The sequence below is a fragment of the Callithrix jacchus genome, chromosome 4, assembly GCF_049354715.1.
Source record: "Callithrix jacchus isolate 240 chromosome 4, calJac240_pri, whole genome shotgun sequence".
In the NCBI taxonomy this organism is placed as follows: domain Eukaryota; kingdom Metazoa; phylum Chordata; class Mammalia; order Primates; family Cebidae; genus Callithrix; species Callithrix jacchus.
This window is the reverse complement of record NC_133505.1, coordinates 143,154,945-143,175,080: the sequence shown is the minus strand read 5'-3', so window position 1 is coordinate 143,175,080 and position 20,136 is coordinate 143,154,945. Positions and strand designations below refer to the sequence as shown.

Here is a 20,136-nt window from a genome sequence, read left to right as displayed (position 1 = left end):
GTAAGAACGGTACATATTAGACTTTGGGTAACATCTCACCTGGTGAGTTGATTTAGGTTTTCTCAACTATCTTGGGAGACAATTGGGATATTTATATAAACAGTCTACCAGCCCACATTTTTGGCACTTTAAAAGTGCTTTGCCCTTGCAAGCCTCTCCACGTTCATTAGCCTCCTTTTAAGTAATTGTTAGTGGATTTATAGTGTCTTTAATCTACAGTGCCCCATGAGAGAATGAATCTCAGTCCTAAATCTCATAGTACCCCTGGGAGACAGTCACGAAGGCAAGCATGGGCATTCCTGCCACCTTCTTATGGAAGCCAAGTGCAGTGACGATAAGTGACTTACATCAAAACCACTTAGAAAATTGATAGGCAGGATCAGAGATGTGTTTACCCCTCCATCCTCAATGCCCTGAATGATGCTTTATGAGCAGTTATACAGTCAACTAGCTGGACCACAATGTTCTGTGTTCTCTGTAAAGTCACTCTCCTATCAGAGCTGTCACATTTGCATCTGAGGTTTTTCTGGAGGAAAAAGTACAGCTTATTTCAGTATTTTTTTCTATGCCTATGAATTTCACACTTTCCACAAGTCATAAGTTTTTCTTTATATCTAGCTAATTGAAGAAGCTTTAAAACTGCTTTCAGTCCTATTTTCTAGCATCTAGCTGGTTTATGGCTGTCATCCTTCTGAATCCCCCCTTGTGTGCTATGTTGTGCTAAAGGACTGCCTCTCAGCTGGGAAATCGTCTTTGCTGTTCTTGTCATCACTAACTGTTGTCACTTATTTCACTCTCCCTCTAGTCTTCCCCAACACCGTTTCCTCATTTTCCACCCATTCTACTTGCCCATCTTCCCCTCTTCTTTGTTGTAATGCTCAACCAAGCTGCCTTTTTAATCTGCAAACTGGCTCTTTACTTTGACACTTTTCCATTCTTCTTTTCACAAGTTGACAAAGTTTCTATAATTTATTTCAGTGTCAAGGAGTGCGTAGCCTTTACTTGGGCTGCCTGTTTTGTCAATATATTGCCTACTTTGTTGTCACCTATTTCATTGATACAGCTTATGTTTAATGAATCAGAACTCCTGGGGTTTTAAAATTTTCACCTGGAATTATATATGCAGACATCTCTTCCAGTTATCTTGTCAAACCACATTTTCCATCATTTTTGTTTTTCATCTACTGTCCTTGATTTTTCTTTCATGTTTTTCCATTTTAGTGTTGTCCCTTGACCTCATCATATTCCTCATTTTCATTGGCAGGAAGGTAACCTATAGTGTGTCCTGTGCTGGGTTACATTAGCAGATTAAACAGCTCCTTTTAGCCCTGGGATGTACAGTGATTGCAAACTCTCCGCACAAACAGCAGAGGAGTTGAGAACTGGTACTCTTAGTCTCACACCTCTCATTTGTAGCCACTGCTTTGGGTTGACTTTCTATACTTTTTACACCCAGGAGATTCAAAATACATGTGATTATTAGAGCTCAGGATTAAATAATGTATATTTAATGCTTGGACTAGTGCCTGCACATAGTAGGCTCTCAGTAAATGCTAGTATCATATTATGCAGTTTTTCTTTTTGCTGTGCTACACGTCAACCATTTGAACTGCATTATCTTTTCTTTGCACCCATTATTTCATATAGAAAATCTTGAATGAGTTAAATTAATGCATACTTATGACTAAGAGTAGGATGAAATACATATATTGTGGAAGACTTTCTCAAAGACATTTTCATGAGACAGTGTTCATGTTTAATTAACTACTTGGGATATGAAGTGTACTCTGAGAAAAAATAACTATGTATTGTTCTTACTGTTTCTTCAGAGGGCAAGATTATTCAAATAATTGACTTGAAGATTTCAGGTTTTTCAGTACTTGCTGTTGAGTACAGCGATGAATTCCATGAAATCTAATACCCTTACAAGTAGTTTATATTTATTTTAGCCAAAAGATGTTCTTTGGACTGCATTTGAGGATGTTTTTCTATGGGCTATACTAGATAGGTTTAAGGATATTTTCAACCCATATTTAGTATCACCTCTACATTAAGATAAAGAATAAACCAGAAGGCCTGGTGATATTGGCTTACATCCATGATAGCCTCAGGAAATGCTCCATAGATACTTAATGAAATTGTTATTTTTCCACTCGAGGGAAAAGAAATCATATTTCTGTACTTCCTTTTTCAGCATCAGACCCATGGCCTCCAAGCAGAGCTGTTTTCTAGGGTTTCTTGATCCTTGAGCAAGGTGAATGGCCTCTGGCTGTGCCCTGGGCAGTGCGTGACTCCCCCACCCCTCCCCGTTGTTAATCTCCATAAGTGCCTTGTGCCAGGATGTGATTCCTTAAATGCATTTGATTGGCTTGGAAGAATCTTGCGTAAATGAACTCTTTCTTGTCTGGAAAATGCAAATGCCTTGTTGTGGCACTTGAGAAAAGGTTACTTTCAAAGAGTTCTTCCTGTGATCACAGGCAAAATGAGGAGAGTTTCCCTTCCTTCATAATACAAATCCTTCCTTCTCCATTAAGGCTGGAAGTAAAGCTTTATGTCGGTTTCCAAGTAGGACACACAGAAGAAATTGAAAAGTGTTTTAATTTGTCCTGAAGAAAGAGAATTCTGTTTTCAAATGTTGGGAAAAAGAGTGCAGTTTCCAATCTATTCACTGTCGAGGTTGCAGTGAGCCGAGATCATGCCACTGCACCCCAGCCTGGGCAACAAGTGAGATCCTATCTCAAAACAAAACCAAACCATCCAGTGATAGCCAGAAGATACTGTCAGGTATTTAATGAAAGAGAGTGCATTAACAAAGATGCAATCTGATTGAATTTCTGCTATAAATTAAACCAATATGCAAATATTTTTTCAACCCTATAATCCTGAAATTCAAATTACCCCAAATTTGTCTTGTGAACTTTTGAGTTTTTAACTTATTAATCCTCTTACATTCAGCTGGCATAATGGTTTATTTAAAGGATTACTACAAAGGCTACAGTTGAAAAGTCCTTTTATAACTATGTCCAAATGCATAGTATTCTCTATAGTTGTGTTTGTCTTATTTTTGCTGGGAATTAAAATTTCTGAATGAGATCTGAAAATAGACCTTAGAACCTGAATGTTCATACTTCTGATACATATGTAGTGTAATATGAATTTCTTTAAACCCACTGTTGTTCACAGTAACTTGATTAATGACAGTGTTCCTTTGAAGGTAAATGGTCAGAAGCTATATGGTTTTTCATAAAATATTCCATCTTGAGTAAAACTCTAAAGGTTCTTCATGGTTCAACCTTACATGTAGCAGATCTAACATATTTTATGTTCTTTTCAACATTTTAAATAGTTATAGCTTATCTCCCCATATGTTCTACTGCTGCTTCTTATGAACTGTCAAATGCCTTGGGCTTTTGGGAAAACCCAGAAGCATGCATTTGGTTTGCCTGTAAATAAATAAGATATATACAGAATATTTTCCTGGAAAAGTATTACTTATCCTTATGACAAGTCCTAACACCTGGTAAGACTTGTTCATTTAACATTTTTTGTTTGGTTGCTTTTTTCCCCTGCTGGCTGTTGAACTTGAATCCTGAAATAGTTGTAGTGTATCTTGCTTGCCTGCTTGCACACTTCCTCTCTTTCCACCTTTTGTTCCATCTTAAAGCTAATTTAGGAAAAGTCTGGTAACCTAGTCTTTATATAAAAATTATCTTTTATCACTAATGTAGTGATTTTTCCAGAACCATCAGCTAATAGGAATATAAAACCATTGCTCTCCATAATTACTGGATAACATCTACATCTTTCATTAGTATTTAAAGAACCAAAGCTAACAGTATATTCCAGATTTTTTTACGTGGACATGCCTTCCTTTTGGACTCATCATAAATTCATAGGACTGTAAGGACAGTTGAGTATGATGGTTCTGGGCACCTTTAGGTAATAACATCTTCTTCCTACTTTTCTCTCTATCTCTGCTTTGCTCCTTTCCTGAACCTGCTTTTGGCTTTCTTCAACTGCTCCTCTGGCTCTCTTGTGTGTAAAACCAATCACCTGCACCCTAGTTATCCCCATTTGTCCTCGTTCAGCATCTTGCAGCCCCATCATCATGCCCTACAAAGCTGCACACTCTAGAAATTCGATGGATCGACCAAAACTCTTTGTAACACCACCTGAGGGCTCTTCTCGCAGGAGGACCATTCATGGCACAGCGGTGAGTAGCTGTTGGGAGCAGCTGGGCAAGTCTGGGAGCCAGTGCTGTTCCTGTGCAGACTGGACATGACTCCGAGGTGCGGTGTGGGCGTATGACGGGGAGACCGCGACATCCACCATCCCATCTCTCCCATTGATCATGAATCTGGCTGGCTGGGCAGTAGTGTCCCCCCACTTCCTCTTCACCTGGGGATTTTGCTCTCCCTAAACATTTGAATTTGAAGACGAAAGCTGTTCTTTGTTCAGTCATGTATGAGTGGACGCCCTACCCTCCTGAGGGGTCCATATGTATATGTGCAATGCCAGAATGCTTTCATTCTTGAAAGCAGGAAAACCAAATGGCCTTTGGAGGGGAAGTGGGCTTGGACCGCTGCCTTGGCATTTTATTCCAACCATATCCAGAAGCTGGCTGAACTCTAAATGTGGTTCACTCAAAAGCAAGATAAAGAATTTTTATCCTGCTTGGCTAATCCCTGTCAAGGCCCAGATCTTAAATATAGTCAAAAAAGTATTTTGAAAACATTAGTCATTTGCTAAACCACCAATTCCTGAAAGGCTGTTAGGCTATGCTATAAACTCAGAATTTGTAAGTGAAAAATATAATTTGTACTTGTTATTACTGGCTGATGTAATGTTAATTTTCACCATGCCATAAATGCAATGAGGTAATTTGTGTGTCTCCAGGAATCTTTCTTCTTTGTTTTAAATCCTGTGTTTATCAGTTGAAAGATGGAAACCTTGTTCTGTGGTCTTCAGACATTGTGCTTTAGTCTTAAAGGACTCACCAGTCAACTAGAAGATCTCATTGCCTCTCCAGGATAACAGTATGACCCTTTTAATGAAAGGCCGGAACAATTTCTTGAAATCGTAACTTCCCAGAGCAATTCAGATTTATATACCTGATGGACACTTAAAAGGATTTGGCTTAAAGGATAATTCAGGGTTGTGAGAGCTTCACGGCTTTGCCTACAGGCTGTTTTTCTTTCAAGCTCCTTCAGCCTTTCTGGAATCAGTGTTTGATTCATGATTGAGTCAGGCTTCCAACCCTCTAAGCCACAGGTGAAACAATCTTTGATGTCTGGAAGTATTAATTTATTAGAGTGTTGGTGTTTCAGAGAGCCTCCTTAGCTGTGGACAAAAAGCCATAGTTAAACAGAACAGTTTGGCCCCAAAGTTGGGTACTCACTGGACAGGGGAAAAGAGCATTTACCATGGAAAAAATATCTTGTTCTGGGTAAAACAAAAATTAACACTCCTTGAGAGAAGGTTGAGGGTCACCTGCGGCTGACAGGTTAAATGAGAGGGATTTGTCATCACATGATCCAGAGCCTTGTTTTGTTTTGTTTTTAATGCCTTCTTCTTTCTCTGTTTAATCACTTGGCTGTCTTTTTACCTCTTTACAACCAAGTATTTAGGCAAAGACTGCCAGAAAATGACTCAAGGAGTCATTTATACCCTGGTGCTGCACTGTGGAATTCAACAGTGACTGGCTGCAGTGAGCACCTGGAAAGTGGCTAGTGAGACTGACAAGCTGAATTTTAAGTTTTTAAAAAACCTTTAATTGTGGTGGAAAAAAAAAACCACATAACATAAAATTTAATATTTTAACCATTCTAAAGTTCAGCAGTGTTAAGTATATTCATATTGAAATGCAACGAATGTCCAGAACTTTTTAAGTCCTATAGAACTCAGCTGTATACCCGTTAAACAACTTCCCTTTTCTCCCTCCCCCCAGCCCCTGGCAGCCACTGTTGTACTTTGTTTCTATGAATTTAGCTACTTTAAAGACCACATAAAAGTGAAATCATGCAGTGTTTGAATTTTTGTCCCTAGCTTATTTCACTTAGCATAATGTCCTCAAGGTTCATCCTTGTTACAGCTTTTGTCAGAATTTCCTTCCTTTTTAGAGCTGAATAATATTCCATTATATTTATGTACCACATTTTATCAGTTCATCCGTTAGTGAACATTTGAGTTGCTTTCACCTCGTGGCTTTTGTGAATAATGCTGCTATGAACATGGGAATATAGATATCCCTAGAGATACTTCTTTTAGTTTCACTTGATATACAGGGACTGCTGGATGATATAGTAATCCTATTTTCAATTTTTTGAGGAGTCTCCATGCCATTTTCCATAGCAGCTGTACCATTTTACATTCCCACTAACGGTGCACAAAGATTTCTGTATCTTCACATTCTCGCTAACAATCGTGAGCTCGTTTTTTGATAAGAGCCATCTTAAGGAATGTAAGGTGATGTCTTGTAGTTTTGGTTTGCATTTCTTTAATGATCACTGATGGTGAACATATTTCATATGTTTGTTGGCTTTTCATGTATCATCGTTAGAAAAATTTCTATTCAAGTTCTTTGCCTACTTTTTAATTGGGTTGTTTCATTATTGTTGAATTATAGAGTTATTTATATATTCTGGTAGTCATCCCCTATTAAATATATGACTTGCAAATACTTTCTACTATTCCATAGGTTGCTTTTTTACTCTGTTTTCTTTGATGCATAGAAGTGTTTCAGTTTGATATTGTCTCATTTGTCTATTCTTACTTTGTTGCCTATGCTTTTGGTGTTATGTCCAAGAAAGCAGTACCCAATGCAGTGTCATGAAGCTTTTTACTTATGTTTTCTTCTAGAGGCTTTATAGCTTTAAGTCTTTAATCCATTTTGAGTTACCTTTTGTGTGTTTTATAAGGCAAGAATCCAACTTCATTCTTTTGCATTTGGATATCGAGTTTTCCCCTGCATCATTTGTTGAAGAGAATGTCCTTGTTTCATTGAATGCTGTTAGCATTTGACCATATACACAAGGGATTTGTTTCTGTTTCTGTATTCTATTCCATGGGTCTACATATCTTTTTTTTTTTTTGAGACAGAGTCTCTCTCTGTCCCCCAGGCTGGATTGCAGGAGTGCAGTCTTGGCCCACTGCAACCTCTGCCTCCCAGGCTCAAGCGATTCTCATGCCTCAGCCTTCTGAGTAGCCGAGACTACAGGCATGTGCCACCATGCCCAAGTAATTTTTGTATTTTTAGTAGAGAAAGGGTTTCGCCATGTTGGCCAGGCTGATCTTGAACTCCTGACCTCAAGTGATCTACCGCCTCAGCCTCCCCATGTGCTGGGATTACAGACGTGAGCCCTAATGCCCGGCCCTATATATCTGTCTTGATACATAACCACACAGTACTAATCACTGTAGCTTTGTACCAACTGAGTATCTCTAATTCAAAAATACAAAACACAAAATGCTCCAAAATGTGGAACTTTTTGAGTACCAACATGACACTTAAAGGAAATGCTCATAGGAACATTTTCAGATTTCCAGTTTTACGGATTAGGGCTGCTAAAGCAGTAAGTGTTAATGCAAGTATTCCAAAATCTGCAATCTGACGTGCTGCCATCCCAATCATTTTGGATAAGGGATACTCAACCTGTAATATGTTGTGAAATCAGGAAATGTAAAACCTCCAACTTCGTTATTTTTGAAGATTATTTTGGTTCTTCAGGGTCCTTTGAAATTTTTTGTCAATTTTGGGTTGAATTTTTATATTTCTGCAAAAAATAAAAATTTATATTGGGATTTCAATAGGGAATGCATGGCATCCTAACAGTATTAAATCTTCTAATCCCTGCACACAGGATTTCCTCCCGTTTGTGTTGTCTTTCATTTCTTTCAGCACTATCTTCTAGTTTTCACTATGCAGGTCTTTAGCCTCCTTTGTAAGTTCATTCCTAAGTACTTTATTTTCTTTTCTATTTTACTTAATTTGAATTAATTTAGGTTTAAATTCAAATAGGCAAATGCGGTTAGTGGCTAGATTTAGAACATCTTCATCATCACAGCAAGTTCTATTAGACAACACTGCCTTAAAGTATCTATGAATCGTCTCTCTTGGGAGGATATTTATACTGTATTCTAACCTTACCTTAATTATAAAATTAAAGTCTTTTTCCTGGCGACATGTTGCCTAGCCCTTTGACTTGCTGAGCATGTGTTTCCCCTCAGCATTGTGGAAAGTGTTAATAGGAAAGATGACTGTATAGACGGTGGGCTATTAACTCAGATCAGGATGAGAATCCGGAGTGCCTTTACATGTGTAGTACCCAAATGAGTGGCTGGATATAAGAGCAATGACAGGACTAAAAGGCTTAGAAAAGTATATAACAGAAAGAGAAAAGAAACAAAACTCTCCCTGCTTGGGAGGGTGTTAAGTATTGAGTGTTTTTCCTAACCATTCCTCCTCCGCTCATCTACCCCTAGGTGATTAAAGGAGATCACTTTTAAAAGAGAAAGAATTGGCTCAAAGGCGCTGTAATCCTAAGAGTATATATATACCTTTATATAGGTTCATTCCTTGATCCCTGTATTATCAAGGCACAGATAATAATAATCCCCAGTCCCCCCCTCCATCAAAAATTGTCCCTCTTGAATTTTTTTCCCATTTAGTTTACTTACTGGTCTGATGTCAGCCAAATCAAAATGTTTTGAGAAAAAGAAAAAAAAGAAGGGCTACTCGAGACACTTAACCCCAGTCTCCCCTGGTAAGAGCCCTGGGCCTACCCTGTACACCAGCCAGGAGCACCCCATATGGCGGCTGCAGCTTTTCATACCCAAAGCCCACAGCAGCTCTCTGAGGCCCCATCTCCTACTTTGGGGGCCCTAAGATGGGAGATACGGTGGTTGAACAGCTGGAAATGATGGAGAGCTGCCACATACCTTGTGAAGCTCTTCTCTGCCTCTTTCTTCATTTTTTCTGTTTAGAAATTCCAGGGAGACAATGAGCATTATTTGACCCTTAGATGTTTTTGCTCCTCCGATAGCCCAGTCCATCAGCTAGGATGTTACTTAAGGAAAATAGAGAGAAGCAATTAAAAGGGACACTGAAGGGAATAAAAGGGAAAGGAAGAGAGGAGTGGATGCTTGAGCCAGGCAGAAAAGGAGAGAGGAAAAGATATACTACTATTTTATGTGACCTAGGACAAGATAGTTTTCTGCCCCTTCCCATGCACACTTGCAGTCTGCCCTCCTGACAACTGTCCATATGGGTGCCTCCAGCATGCAGTCCCTCCCACCCCAGGGCATCGTTAGGTTTCAGATACTTGGAATGGGTCTGTTTTGCTCTGTACAGTTTTTGTTTGTTCGTTTTGGTCTTGATTGACTTTAGGGTATTAGAACATTTCTCTGGCTTCCCTTTGCCCATTTTGACTTAGGAAAGTGTCATCTCTCCGGCTGAATTCCTAGTTGGCAGTCAGGGAGGGGTGATGTTTTGGCCCACCTTCAGATTTCAGCTTTATTCCTGGTAAGGGAGAGCAAAAAAACAAATAGCTGAAATTCCTCACTTTAAACCTGACTTTCCTTCAAAATCACCTGTTGTATCAGTTATCCATTGCTGCAAGAGGATGCTAGGTGAAGAAGGACTTGATTCTATTATGCAAAATCAATATAAAAGAAAAAATGAGTTCATGTCTAATATAGCAGTCATATAATTTTTTAAAAGACTGAGCTATAGTATATTTGGGGGGGAATGCTAAAGAATTAAAAAGAAAAGATGTGTTTTAATTAAAAGTTTTTTAAAAATGAAAATAACATTTGACATTTGTGTAGGATAAACCAGATTGAGAGGTTTTGTTTTAGGTAATTAATTTTTAAACACAAAGTATAGGTGCTTTCTAAAAGTATGTATATATGAATGCTTTTTTGACAAATATGACTCCAAATCACACATCCAGAATGAACTTATTAGTGTCACATTGTGTTAATTCAGTTATACTGTTCAGTGTTAAGCTACCAAGGGCCTTTTGTTGTGATGGAATGGGTATATGTGGCATCGCTGAGAAAATTTCTTGGAAGTCATTCAATGGTTTCTAGCTCCACTGTTGAGTGCTGTGAATGTGGTTGCCTCACTCATGGAAAAATCTAACTATTGAGTTTCTCTGAACTTAGGGCCATAAAAAAGAAAGAGAGAGAGAAAATACACCCTTCTTCCTTACATCTGGCACCCGAAGGGCTCTATCTCCATCTAATCCCAAAGCAAGACCGCCAGCTTCCTCCCGACTTTGGTAAGTGAAATGTAAGTGACTGGCTGGGCTGTTCCATGTTAGTGAATTAGTAACCTCTCTCCTCTGAAAGTGAACCGTTGTCCTCATGCTGTTTGGCTTTGACTTTGGGAATAACATTCTTCCCAAAAGGAAAGAAAAAACAAAAATTGGAATGGTTCCCTAGCTTTAGGGAACTCTATTTCTGTGTCTACCACATAAAAAACAAATACACATAGCTAAATATCTGCATTCTTGTTTCTTTTTTTTTGTTTTTGTTTTTGTTTTTTTTGAGACGGAGTCTCGCTGTGTTGACCAGGCTGAAGTGCAGTGGTGCAATCTTGCCTCAGCCTCCCAAGTAGCTGGAGCTACAGGCATGCGCCACCATGCCCAGCTACTTTTTTTGTGTTTTTAGTAGAGATGGGGTTTCACCATGTTGTCCAGGATGGTCTCGATCTCTTAACCTCGTGATCCATCTGCCTCAGCCTCCCAAAGTTCTGGGTTTACAGGCATGAGCCACCACGCCTGGCCAATATCTGCATTATTTTCCTTCGAGTCGTGTTCCAAGTTCTGGCAAACCTGTTCTCATGTGTCCCCTTCTGTCTCCCTTGTTGGTTTGTGACCCAGGCTTCCATCCAAGTCTCTTCCTCACTTGCCTGGGACACCCAGACCGACATCCTCTTTGCCACCCAGCACAGTCAAAGCTGCCCCTGCTCAGGGCCGGCCCCCATCCCCCGGCAACATCCGTCCTGTCAAGAGGGAAGGCAGAGTGGAGCCTGAGAAAAAAGACCCTGAGAAAAAGGACCCTGAGAAGGAACCTCAGAAAGTTGCCAACGAGCCCTCACTAAAGGGCAGAGCACCTTTAGTGAAGGTGGAAGCCACCACAGTTGAAGAGGGGACACCTGCCAAACCAGAAGCTGGCCCTGGTAAGAGCGAACTCACCTGTGGTTTGGGTGCTCTCTCTTTTTCTCCCGCACTGCTTTGATTAAGCTTTTTTTGTTTTCCTTTTCTTCTCTTATTGGAAACTTGGAAATATTACTCTAAGGTTAAGTTTAACACCTTTCCTTAAATAGACTTTTTAACTTAGGGTTGCTTAAAAATAGTTTTTTACTTAGTAAAAAATTAAGTAAAATAATTACATGACAATACTATTCCTATGCACACTGCAGTTTAAGGAGCCCCTGGCTTAGCCTGTGCGGTTGATAGAGGTCAGAATTTTTTCCAGAAGGACCTACTGGTTTTCGCCTCTGCCAGGCTAACCAGATGCTACTTAGAAATATAAAATCACCTGGAGCTAGAAATTCAATATTTCTAGTTGAAAACTGTCTTCATTCAAAAGTTTTCTACTTAAGACTTAATTTGAAGATAGAGGGCGGAGCAAGAAAGAAGAGATATTCATGACAGGTGAAATGTTAGAGAAAGGAGGAGCCCAGTGTTTGCTTCCATGGAAAAGGAAAGAAAGGAAAGGAGGGCCATAGTGCATCATGATAGCCGTGAAAAAAAATAAATCTGTGGAAGCAGAAATAGAAATGTAAATCTTGAATCAGCCTATTGTTAGAGCCACAAACACATGAATTCAGGCGTAGCTTCTCAGTGCTTTTATTGGCTAAGTCCAGTGTTTCACAAAATGTGTTCAGAGCACCTGCATCGAAATCTCCTGTTGTATTTGTTATCTATTGCTGCACAATGAATTCACAGCTTAAAAACAACAACAAGCATTTATCATATCACACGGATTCTTGGGTCAGGAGCTTGGAGCAGCTCAGCTGGGAGATTGCAGTCAAGCTCATGAGATTGCAGTCAGGCTGTCTGCTAGAGCTGCAGTCATCTCGCGACTCACCCAGAGCTGAACGGTGGCTGACACACAAGGCGAGAGATGAGTGGCTTCAGTTTCTCTACACATGGACTGCTCCATATATTGCTGAATGTCTGCTTGCTCTGCCGGCTTCCACCAGCATGACTGACCTAGAAGACAGAATGAGGAGGAGTCTACGGTGTCTTTTTGACCCAGTCTCAGAAGTCACACACCAATGTTTCTGTCACATTCTGTTAAGTAGAAAAGTCACTAGGTGGAACTCACACTCCAGGAGAAGACATAGTCTCTCCCTTTTGAAGGGGGAGTTTTCAAAGAATGCGTTTTAAGAGTTCAGCTCTGTATTGAACTTGTTACAAAAGAGGTTTGGTCAAAAAGACCAAAGCCCATATCCTCCTGGGACTCCTCAGACTCTCTTTACTTTGCTTCTATTTCTTTCCCTCAGCTGGAACAGCATTAGTAGAGGGGGCAGGACCTCCTGCTAGTACAGCTCCACAAACTCCACATTGCAGGTGAGGCTCCCCATGTCATCACTGGCCACCTTTGCCAACAAGCCAGTCCAAAAAGGTTCAACAGTTACACCAGCTACCTATATTTATTTATTTATTTTTATTCACATTCACCAGCTACTTTAATGAAGGCATTGATCTTATCCTCCTTGACAGTCCCCTGACCCTCAGGCAGAATGAGGGCTGAGCCTCATGCAGAATGCAGGTGAGCTCAGAAACAGAGGCTGTGGTGTGAGCAAGTGTGGGGCTGCCTGGAACTGCCAGACAAGGTGCCAGTTGCCCGATGAAGTGAGGGTTCCACTCCAGCGTGGCCCTAGATTCCTCAGAGGGACTGAGGGCACCTTGTCAGCAGCTGAGGACAACTGAAAATATGTTTAAACCACCATGTCCATAATGTTTTGAAATACAGACCTTTGGTTTTACCTCAGACTTATTGAGTCAGAATATGCAGTGGTGGATGTGAGGACTCTGAAAGATGCTAAGCTTGTCAGTAGATGCCTAAACATGGTTGCCAGATAGAACACAGGGTGGCCAGTTAAATCTGGCCGTGCTATTCCTGTGCATAGCATATTGCAGTTGAAGGACCCCTGGCATAGCCTGTGTGCTTGATAGAAGTCAGATTTTTTTTCCAGAAGACCCACTGGTTCTCACCTCTCCCAGGCTAACTCAGATGCTTTTAGAAATTTAAAACCACCTAGATCTGGGAATTCAATATTTCTAGTTGAGAATTGTCTTTATTCAAAAGTTTTCTACTTAAGACTTAATTTGGAGACAGAAGGTGGGGGCAAAAAAAGAAGAGATGATTCGAAACAGGTGAAAATGTTAGAGAAAGGAGGAGTCCAGTGTTTCCCTCCACGGGAAAGGGAATTAAGGGCTAGAGAGCATCACAATGGTCAAGAAAAATCTGTGGAAGCAGAAGTAGAAATGTGACCCTCGAAAGGAGGGGCTGGAGCCGCCAGGTGCCACAGCTGGCACTCGCTGTGGTACAGAATTGGGAGTGTCTGTGTGGGGCTTCTGCTGCACCAGCACTCTAGGTCATCTTCCTAAATCCAAGCAAGGCCAGAGCACTTCTGCTCCCGTCTTGCATCTTGGCAGCCTGGGATGAACAAGCAGAATGAGCACGAGCTCCTGAAGAGGCCCTAAGCTCCTCTCATCTCAGACCTAGAGGCAGCTCTGGGGAAACAAAAGAGTCCCCTTCATAGGGTGTCATCTTCCCAGTCTGAATCTGGACTCGTGGCCTGGATGCTTAGGATGCTGCTCTAGTAATGAATGGTTACCAAAGAGTAGGAATTTTCAAATGCAATGAAAGACAAATGGATGATCTCATCTTCTTTTTGCTCAGTGTATAACTTCCTACAGACTCTAACATGAGGCTCTATACACATTCAATGTATGTCGTTAAATGATTTCGCTGGTATAAAAATAAGACTTGGTGACAGAGTGTCATCTTTTTGGATGTCTCACTTACACATACTGATTTTTTTATCTGTTGCTTGGTTACAGATAGAACACAGTGAAACCGTGAGAACACACAGTAATAAACATTCCCTTTTCTTTCATAAGGGCGAATTCTAGGCCTGGGATGTGGGGAATGCCAGTTTTTGTTTTGTTCTTTGGATTTTGTTTCCAATTGCTTTTCTCCTTGTACTTATTTGTGCAGCTGCTCCAGCCACGGCCCCAGCTCCAGCCTCGGCCCCAGCTCCAGCCTCAGTACCCACCCCAGCCATGGTCCCACCACCGTCATCCACTGTGACTGTCAGTGCTTCTCCTAAGCCTTCTGCAGGAACCACCGACCCAGAAGAGGCCACAAGGCTACTAGCTGAGAAGAGGCGGCTGGCCCGAGAGCAGAGAGAAAAGGAAGAAAGGGAGAGGAGGGAGCGGGAAGAGCTTGAAAGGTAAAGGGGAGACATTGCTCAGCACCATGGTGTCAGTGATGTCAATGATACCTTGGATTAACTCATCTCCCCTCCGAGAGGGAAGAGGTGATTATACTGATGAAGGTGAATGGATTAGTTCTTTCAGGATTATCTCCTTTGACTACCAAGCAATTTGCTTTTTAAATCGAGTTTTTTTCTATTTTTTTTTTAATAGAAATGGGGTCTCACTATATTGCCCAGCCTAGTCTCAAACTCTTGGGCTCAAGGGATCCTCCCACCCAAACCCCCCAACATGTTGGGATTACAGGCATTAGCTACCATGCCCAGCCACGTTTTCTTATTTTAATTATATTACAACAACATTGATGGAGAAAAGTTTAAAGAAAAAAAATCCATAATCATATCACTTTTCAGTAATTGTATACATTTGGGTGGTCCTTTCTAGTCTTTCAACAGTATGGGAGTGTGTGTGTACAGAAACATACATACACATTTACATAATTATAACCACAGCAGAGGTACAATTGTACAGTCTGCTGTTTACTTAACACATCTCCAATCTCCCGGTTTCCTCTTTATCTTTGTAATTATCACATTAAGGCTGCATAATACGGGTTCATGTTTTCTCCTTTCCAGATAAAACTCCTCTTGGAGGGTGGCCGGGTAGGATCTTGACACGCCCCATGATTACCTGCCTGGCAGTATGCCAGAGACAGTTTGCTTAATTGGTCACCTTCTGGGGCTAATAAGACTAATGTCAATATAATTGTTCTTCAAACAAAGACAACTGTACCTTGGGGAAGGATCTCATGCCCCACACTGGGCCGTCATCTTGGCCATGCCTTGCCCTTGGCTTTAATAAGGAAGCTTTCATCCTTGCAGACCAGCTGCAAGGTCACAGGGCAACATGACCATCCCACATGTCCTGTGACAGAACACTATGACCCTTATTTATTTACAAAGATTTCCTTTGGTGGGGATGCTTCAAATTCATTACTAAGAAGTCACATTATTTGAATTAAACAAGTCTGAGCCTCTAAAAATAGTTAAATTCTTTGCAAAAAGCCAGCTCTCCTCAAGATATTGGTGGTTACATGTTCCTTCTGCTTACCATGTATGGCAATGCAGCTGGTAGAGGGGGAAAGACTGAGGGTGGCCTTGCATTTTGTCCCTTAGCAGTGCTGAATGCATCCGGTGGGGATTTTTCCGCTGGACACCTAAAGGAACTGCCCCTACAGAACCACTGAGGCAGGCCCCTCTCCAAGGATTTCCCCTCAGGTGTCTTTGGTTTTGGTTTTGTCTTTTTTTTAATTGTACTTTGGGCTCTGGAGTACATGTGCACATCCTAGGATTGTTGCATAGGTACATACATGCCACATCTCCGCCCCCCCGCCCCCGTTGCCTACATCAGGCATTTCTCCCGGTGTTATCCCTCCCCATCCACCCCACGCCCCGCTGCCCCACCCCTCCTCTCCCCTCCATCTCCTCACCTAGCCCAGTGAGTGTTGTTCCCTTTCCTGTGCTCAAGTGTTTTCATCGTTCATCACCTGCCTATGAGTGAGAACATGCAGTGTTTGGTTTTCTGTTCTTGTGTCAGTTTGCTGAGAATGATGGTTTCTAGATTCATCCATGTCTCTACAAAGGACAGGAACTTGTCATTTTTTGTGGCTACATAGCATTCCATGGTGTATATGTGCCACCTTTTCTTTGTCCTGTCTATCATTGATGGGCATTTGGGTTGATTCCAGGTCTTTGCTAATGTAAATAGTGCCACAACAAGCATACATGTGCAGGTGTCTTTATAATAGAACGATTTATAATCCTTTGGACATATACCCAGTAATGGGAATGCTGGGTCAAATGGAATTTCTATTTCTAGGTCCTTGAGGAATCGCCACACTGTCTTCCACAATGGTTGAACTAATTTACACTCCCACCAGCAGTGTAAAAGTGTTCCTATTTCTCCACATCCTCTCCAGCATCTGTTGTCTCCAGATTTTTTAATGATCGCCATTCTAACTGGCGTGAGATGGTATCTCAGTGTAGTTTTGATTTGCATTTCTCTAATGACCAGTGATGATGAGCATTTTCATATGTTCGTTGGCCTCCTATATGTTGTCTTTTGTAAAGTGTCTGTTCATATCCTTCGCCTACTTTTAAATGGGTTTGTTTTTTTCTTGTAAATCTGCTTTAGTTCTTTGTAGATTCTGGATATCAGCCCTTTGTCAGATGGGTAGATTGCAAAAATTTTTCCCATTCTGTTAGTTGCTGGTTCACTCTAATGATTGTTTCTTTTGCTGTGCAGAAGCGCTTAAGTTTTAATTAGATCCCATTTGTCTATTTTGGCTTTTGATGCTGTTGCTCTTGGTGTTTTAGTCATGAAGTCCTTGCCTGTTCCTATGTCCTGAGTGGTTTTGACTAGGTTTTCTTCTACGGTTTTTATGGTGTTAATTCTTATGTTTAAATCTTTAATCCACCTGGAGTTAATTTTTGCATAAGGTGTAAGGAGGGGGTCCAGTTTCAGCCACCTGTATATGGCTAGCCAGTTTTCCCAACACCATTTATTAAATAGGGAATCCTTTCCTCATTGCTTGTTTTTATCTTTTTCCAGACAAAAGAGAGAAGAATTGGCTCAACGGGTGGCTGAAGAGCGGACCCGCCGTGAGGAGTCACGCCGGCTGGAGGCAGAGCAGGCCCGGGAGAAAGAGGAGCAGCTGCGGCGGCAGGCGGAGGAGCGGGCGCAGCGCGAGCGGGAGGAGGCGGAGCGCGCCCAGAAGCAGGTGCGTCCTGGTCCGGTCCGGAGCAGCCCCGCAGGGAGGCGCCCCAGCCCAGCAGAGGAGGGTGGCCGTGTTCCCGCTGTCCACACCTCCTCCATCCGCCACCTCACTCCCACCTCCAGGAGCCCCCTGGAACACCCGGGCATCCGCCTGTTTGTCAGAGGCAGGCGCCGACTTTCTGTTTTCAGAAAGAAGAAGAAGCTCGTGTTCGTGAAGAAGCAGAGAGGGTCCGGCAGGAACGAGAGAAGCATTTCCAGAGAGAGGAGCAGGAGCGCCTGGAGAGAAAGAAGGTAGGTAGCTGCGTCTCAGCACAGAGGCCCGGGACGCGGACTTGCAACCCTCAAAAGACCCAGACACTAGCCCTTGCCGTCGGAAAATGCGTGTTCTTCCCTCTCCACATAAACTAGTAGCCCCTCAGTGATGACAATCTCCTGCAAAGAAATCTCTCTCAGTGTTTTAGCCCTCACCACAAACCAGTTACCGCCACCTCACTTAGCTTAAGGCACTTCCAACTTTCTTGGATAACTCCAATTAAGACGCAGTAGCAAGGCCAGATGCGGTGGCTCGTGCTTATAATCCCAGCACTTTGGGAGGCCAAGGCAGGCGGATCACCTGAGGTTAGGAGTTCAAGACCAGCTTGACCAACATGGCGAAACCCCGTCTCTACTAAAAATAGAAAAATTATCTGGGCGTGATGGCCGGTGCCTATAATCCCAGCCACTCGGGAGGCTGAGGCAGGGGTATTGCTTGTGCTCAGGAGACAGAGGCTGCAATGAACTGAGAGCTTGCCACTGCACTCCAGCCTGGGCAACAGGGCAAGACTCTGTTTCAAAAAAAAAAAGAAAATGCGTATTTTATTTTTCCAAACTAGCAGAGCATTTTTAATAATCTATTTCATCAGTTAAATGTGCCAGGCTGGCTTTTTTTCTGTGTCTGATCTTCTTGCCCAATTCTTCCTTTCTTATAGCGACTTGAGGAGATTATGAAAAGAACCAGGAGAACAGACGCTACAGATAAGGTATCCGACATGGCCGTTTTCTAACTCTTCTTGTCTGCTTTTATCTTTGCCATTTTCACTTGTAACTCTAATTTTTTAAAGTCGTCTTCTTTTCTTCTTGGTAGAAAACCATTGATCAGAGAAATGGCGATATAGCCAAGGGAGCTCTTGCTGGAGGAACAGGTATTTCTAACAATGAACTCAAACCAATTCATGTATAAAATGTCTGAATTGACTCTCCAGGGCTGAAGATGCACAGGAGTTGATGGAGAGAAAAAAGATCCAGTACTCACAGACTCCTGGAAGCTTAGAGCTCTGTCATCTACTCCTTCCTCTTATGTAAAACTCTGTCTAGTTTTTCTGCCAGATACTTTGCACATTTGTTTATACTCTAATGGGGTGCTTGACATTTTAAATCACCTTATGTAATGCATATATGTATACATACTTATGCATATGTGTATACATACACATACTTTTAGAAGAATTTCCTTTGAATTTATAAAACTAAATTTCGTTTGTCACGTACTGTCTGCTCCAGTAGAATATATTTATATTTCCTCTTAAGGAAGGACTTTAAATTTATACATTTGACAACTTGTATTATAGGCAGCTCTCAGAAACAGAATTTAAATGTTATTTCTCTTAGATCTGACTTCAAAATAAAGTTAAAATTTTGTTGAAATTCTTGTTTTTTAATTAACAAATAATTGGGCATGTTCTTGGGCTCCATAGTGATACCATACATATAATGTACAGTAATCTTGAAATTGCATTAGAGAGTTACATATATGCCATAGGCTTTGGAAAGAGATTACTGATTTTTTTTTTTTTTTTTTTTTGGTGAGGTGATTATAAGTCAAATGTATTTTAAATAAAGTGAAATTAACCTTAATACTCAGATTAAATTAATATTGATTAAGTACCCTTTTTGTATCCGGTACATCTTTCATACATAATTTCTACTGCCACCTTGTGAGGTGGTTACTTTACTTTGTCTTGGAGTCAACAAGCATTTTTGAAGCTCTTCTATGTACCAGGTTGTTACAGGGCTGGGTTCAGTGTGAACAAATAGGCAAGGTCCCTACCCACAGGGCTCTCAGATCCAGTGACAGGCCAGGCTCACGCAGCTGGGGCCCGGGTTCCCCAGCTCCTGATTCTACTCCTTCATTGATCACGCATGGTCTTCATGATGGTACATGCAGGTGGTTAGGAGATAACTCATCCTTGTCTTCCTCTTTCCTCATGTGTGATACCAAAATGAAAAGAAAATACCACAGGTACTGCAGTTTCTATTTACAAACAAAAGCAAAGGCTGGAATACTTTTGGATTAAAGATCAAAGACAGAACATTGCCTGCAAACATTAAGGATTTTCAAATGTAAAGTATTATTGGTATTTTGGGACTTAGTTTTATTTTAATAGAAGCGATTTTGGTTTCTGTATGTCATAATTCCTTTACAGTAGGGTTTTCATGCTCTTTTAAAGATGCCCTAATGTATGTATGTGTATGTTTGGAGAATAGTCCTAATGGTTGTATATTATAACCCTGTTGCATTTTTAGCATGCTGTCTTCAAGAATATTATAACAGACGTAAGCTTGTAAGCAGGCATAGTACCCAGTAGTTGTCATGAGTGATCAAGTTAGGCTGTAACTTGCACCTGCTCAGGATTATTTGAGGGGCTAATGCTTTTTGTTTGTCTTCATTTTCCCTCTTCCTGCTATTACCTTACCTGTTCTTTCAATATTCTTTATAATTCAATCCAAGAATGAAGAAAGGTAAGAGGGAAGGTGAAACTTGCTGATTGGCATAGCTCTGTTTGTCAACACTCATATAAATTTGATTTGAGTTAAAATTGCTAAAAAGAGGCTTGAGGATTAGCTGTGCCTAACAAATATTCCCCTT

The 20,136-nt window shown here is 41.2% G+C and overlaps 1 protein-coding gene across 50 annotated transcripts in view; it reads left to right on the top strand.

Annotated features, from left to right (window-relative positions):
- Window positions 1-20,136, top strand: part of MAP7 (microtubule associated protein 7) — a 185,921-nt gene that overhangs the window by 144,381 nt on the left and 21,404 nt on the right. For 26 of the 50 annotated variants that reach the window (XM_078370165.1, XM_078370161.1, XM_035296814.3 and 23 more), the window contains 8 exons: window positions 4,089-4,213; window positions 10,165-10,280; window positions 10,884-11,182; window positions 14,239-14,473; window positions 17,067-17,235; window positions 17,421-17,522; window positions 18,200-18,250; window positions 18,355-18,412. In XM_078370165.1, the coding sequence (XP_078226291.1) occupies window positions 4,089-4,213; window positions 10,165-10,280; window positions 10,884-11,182; window positions 14,239-14,473; window positions 17,067-17,235; window positions 17,421-17,522; window positions 18,200-18,250; window positions 18,355-18,412 (1,155 nt within the window). Of the gene's footprint in view, window positions 1-4,064; window positions 4,214-10,164; window positions 10,281-10,883; window positions 11,183-14,238; window positions 14,474-17,066; window positions 17,236-17,420; window positions 17,523-18,199; window positions 18,251-18,354; window positions 18,413-20,136 lie in introns of all 50 variants that reach the window. The other 24 variants (XM_078370163.1, XM_078370159.1, XM_035296807.3 and 21 more) reach the window with 1 other exon arrangement.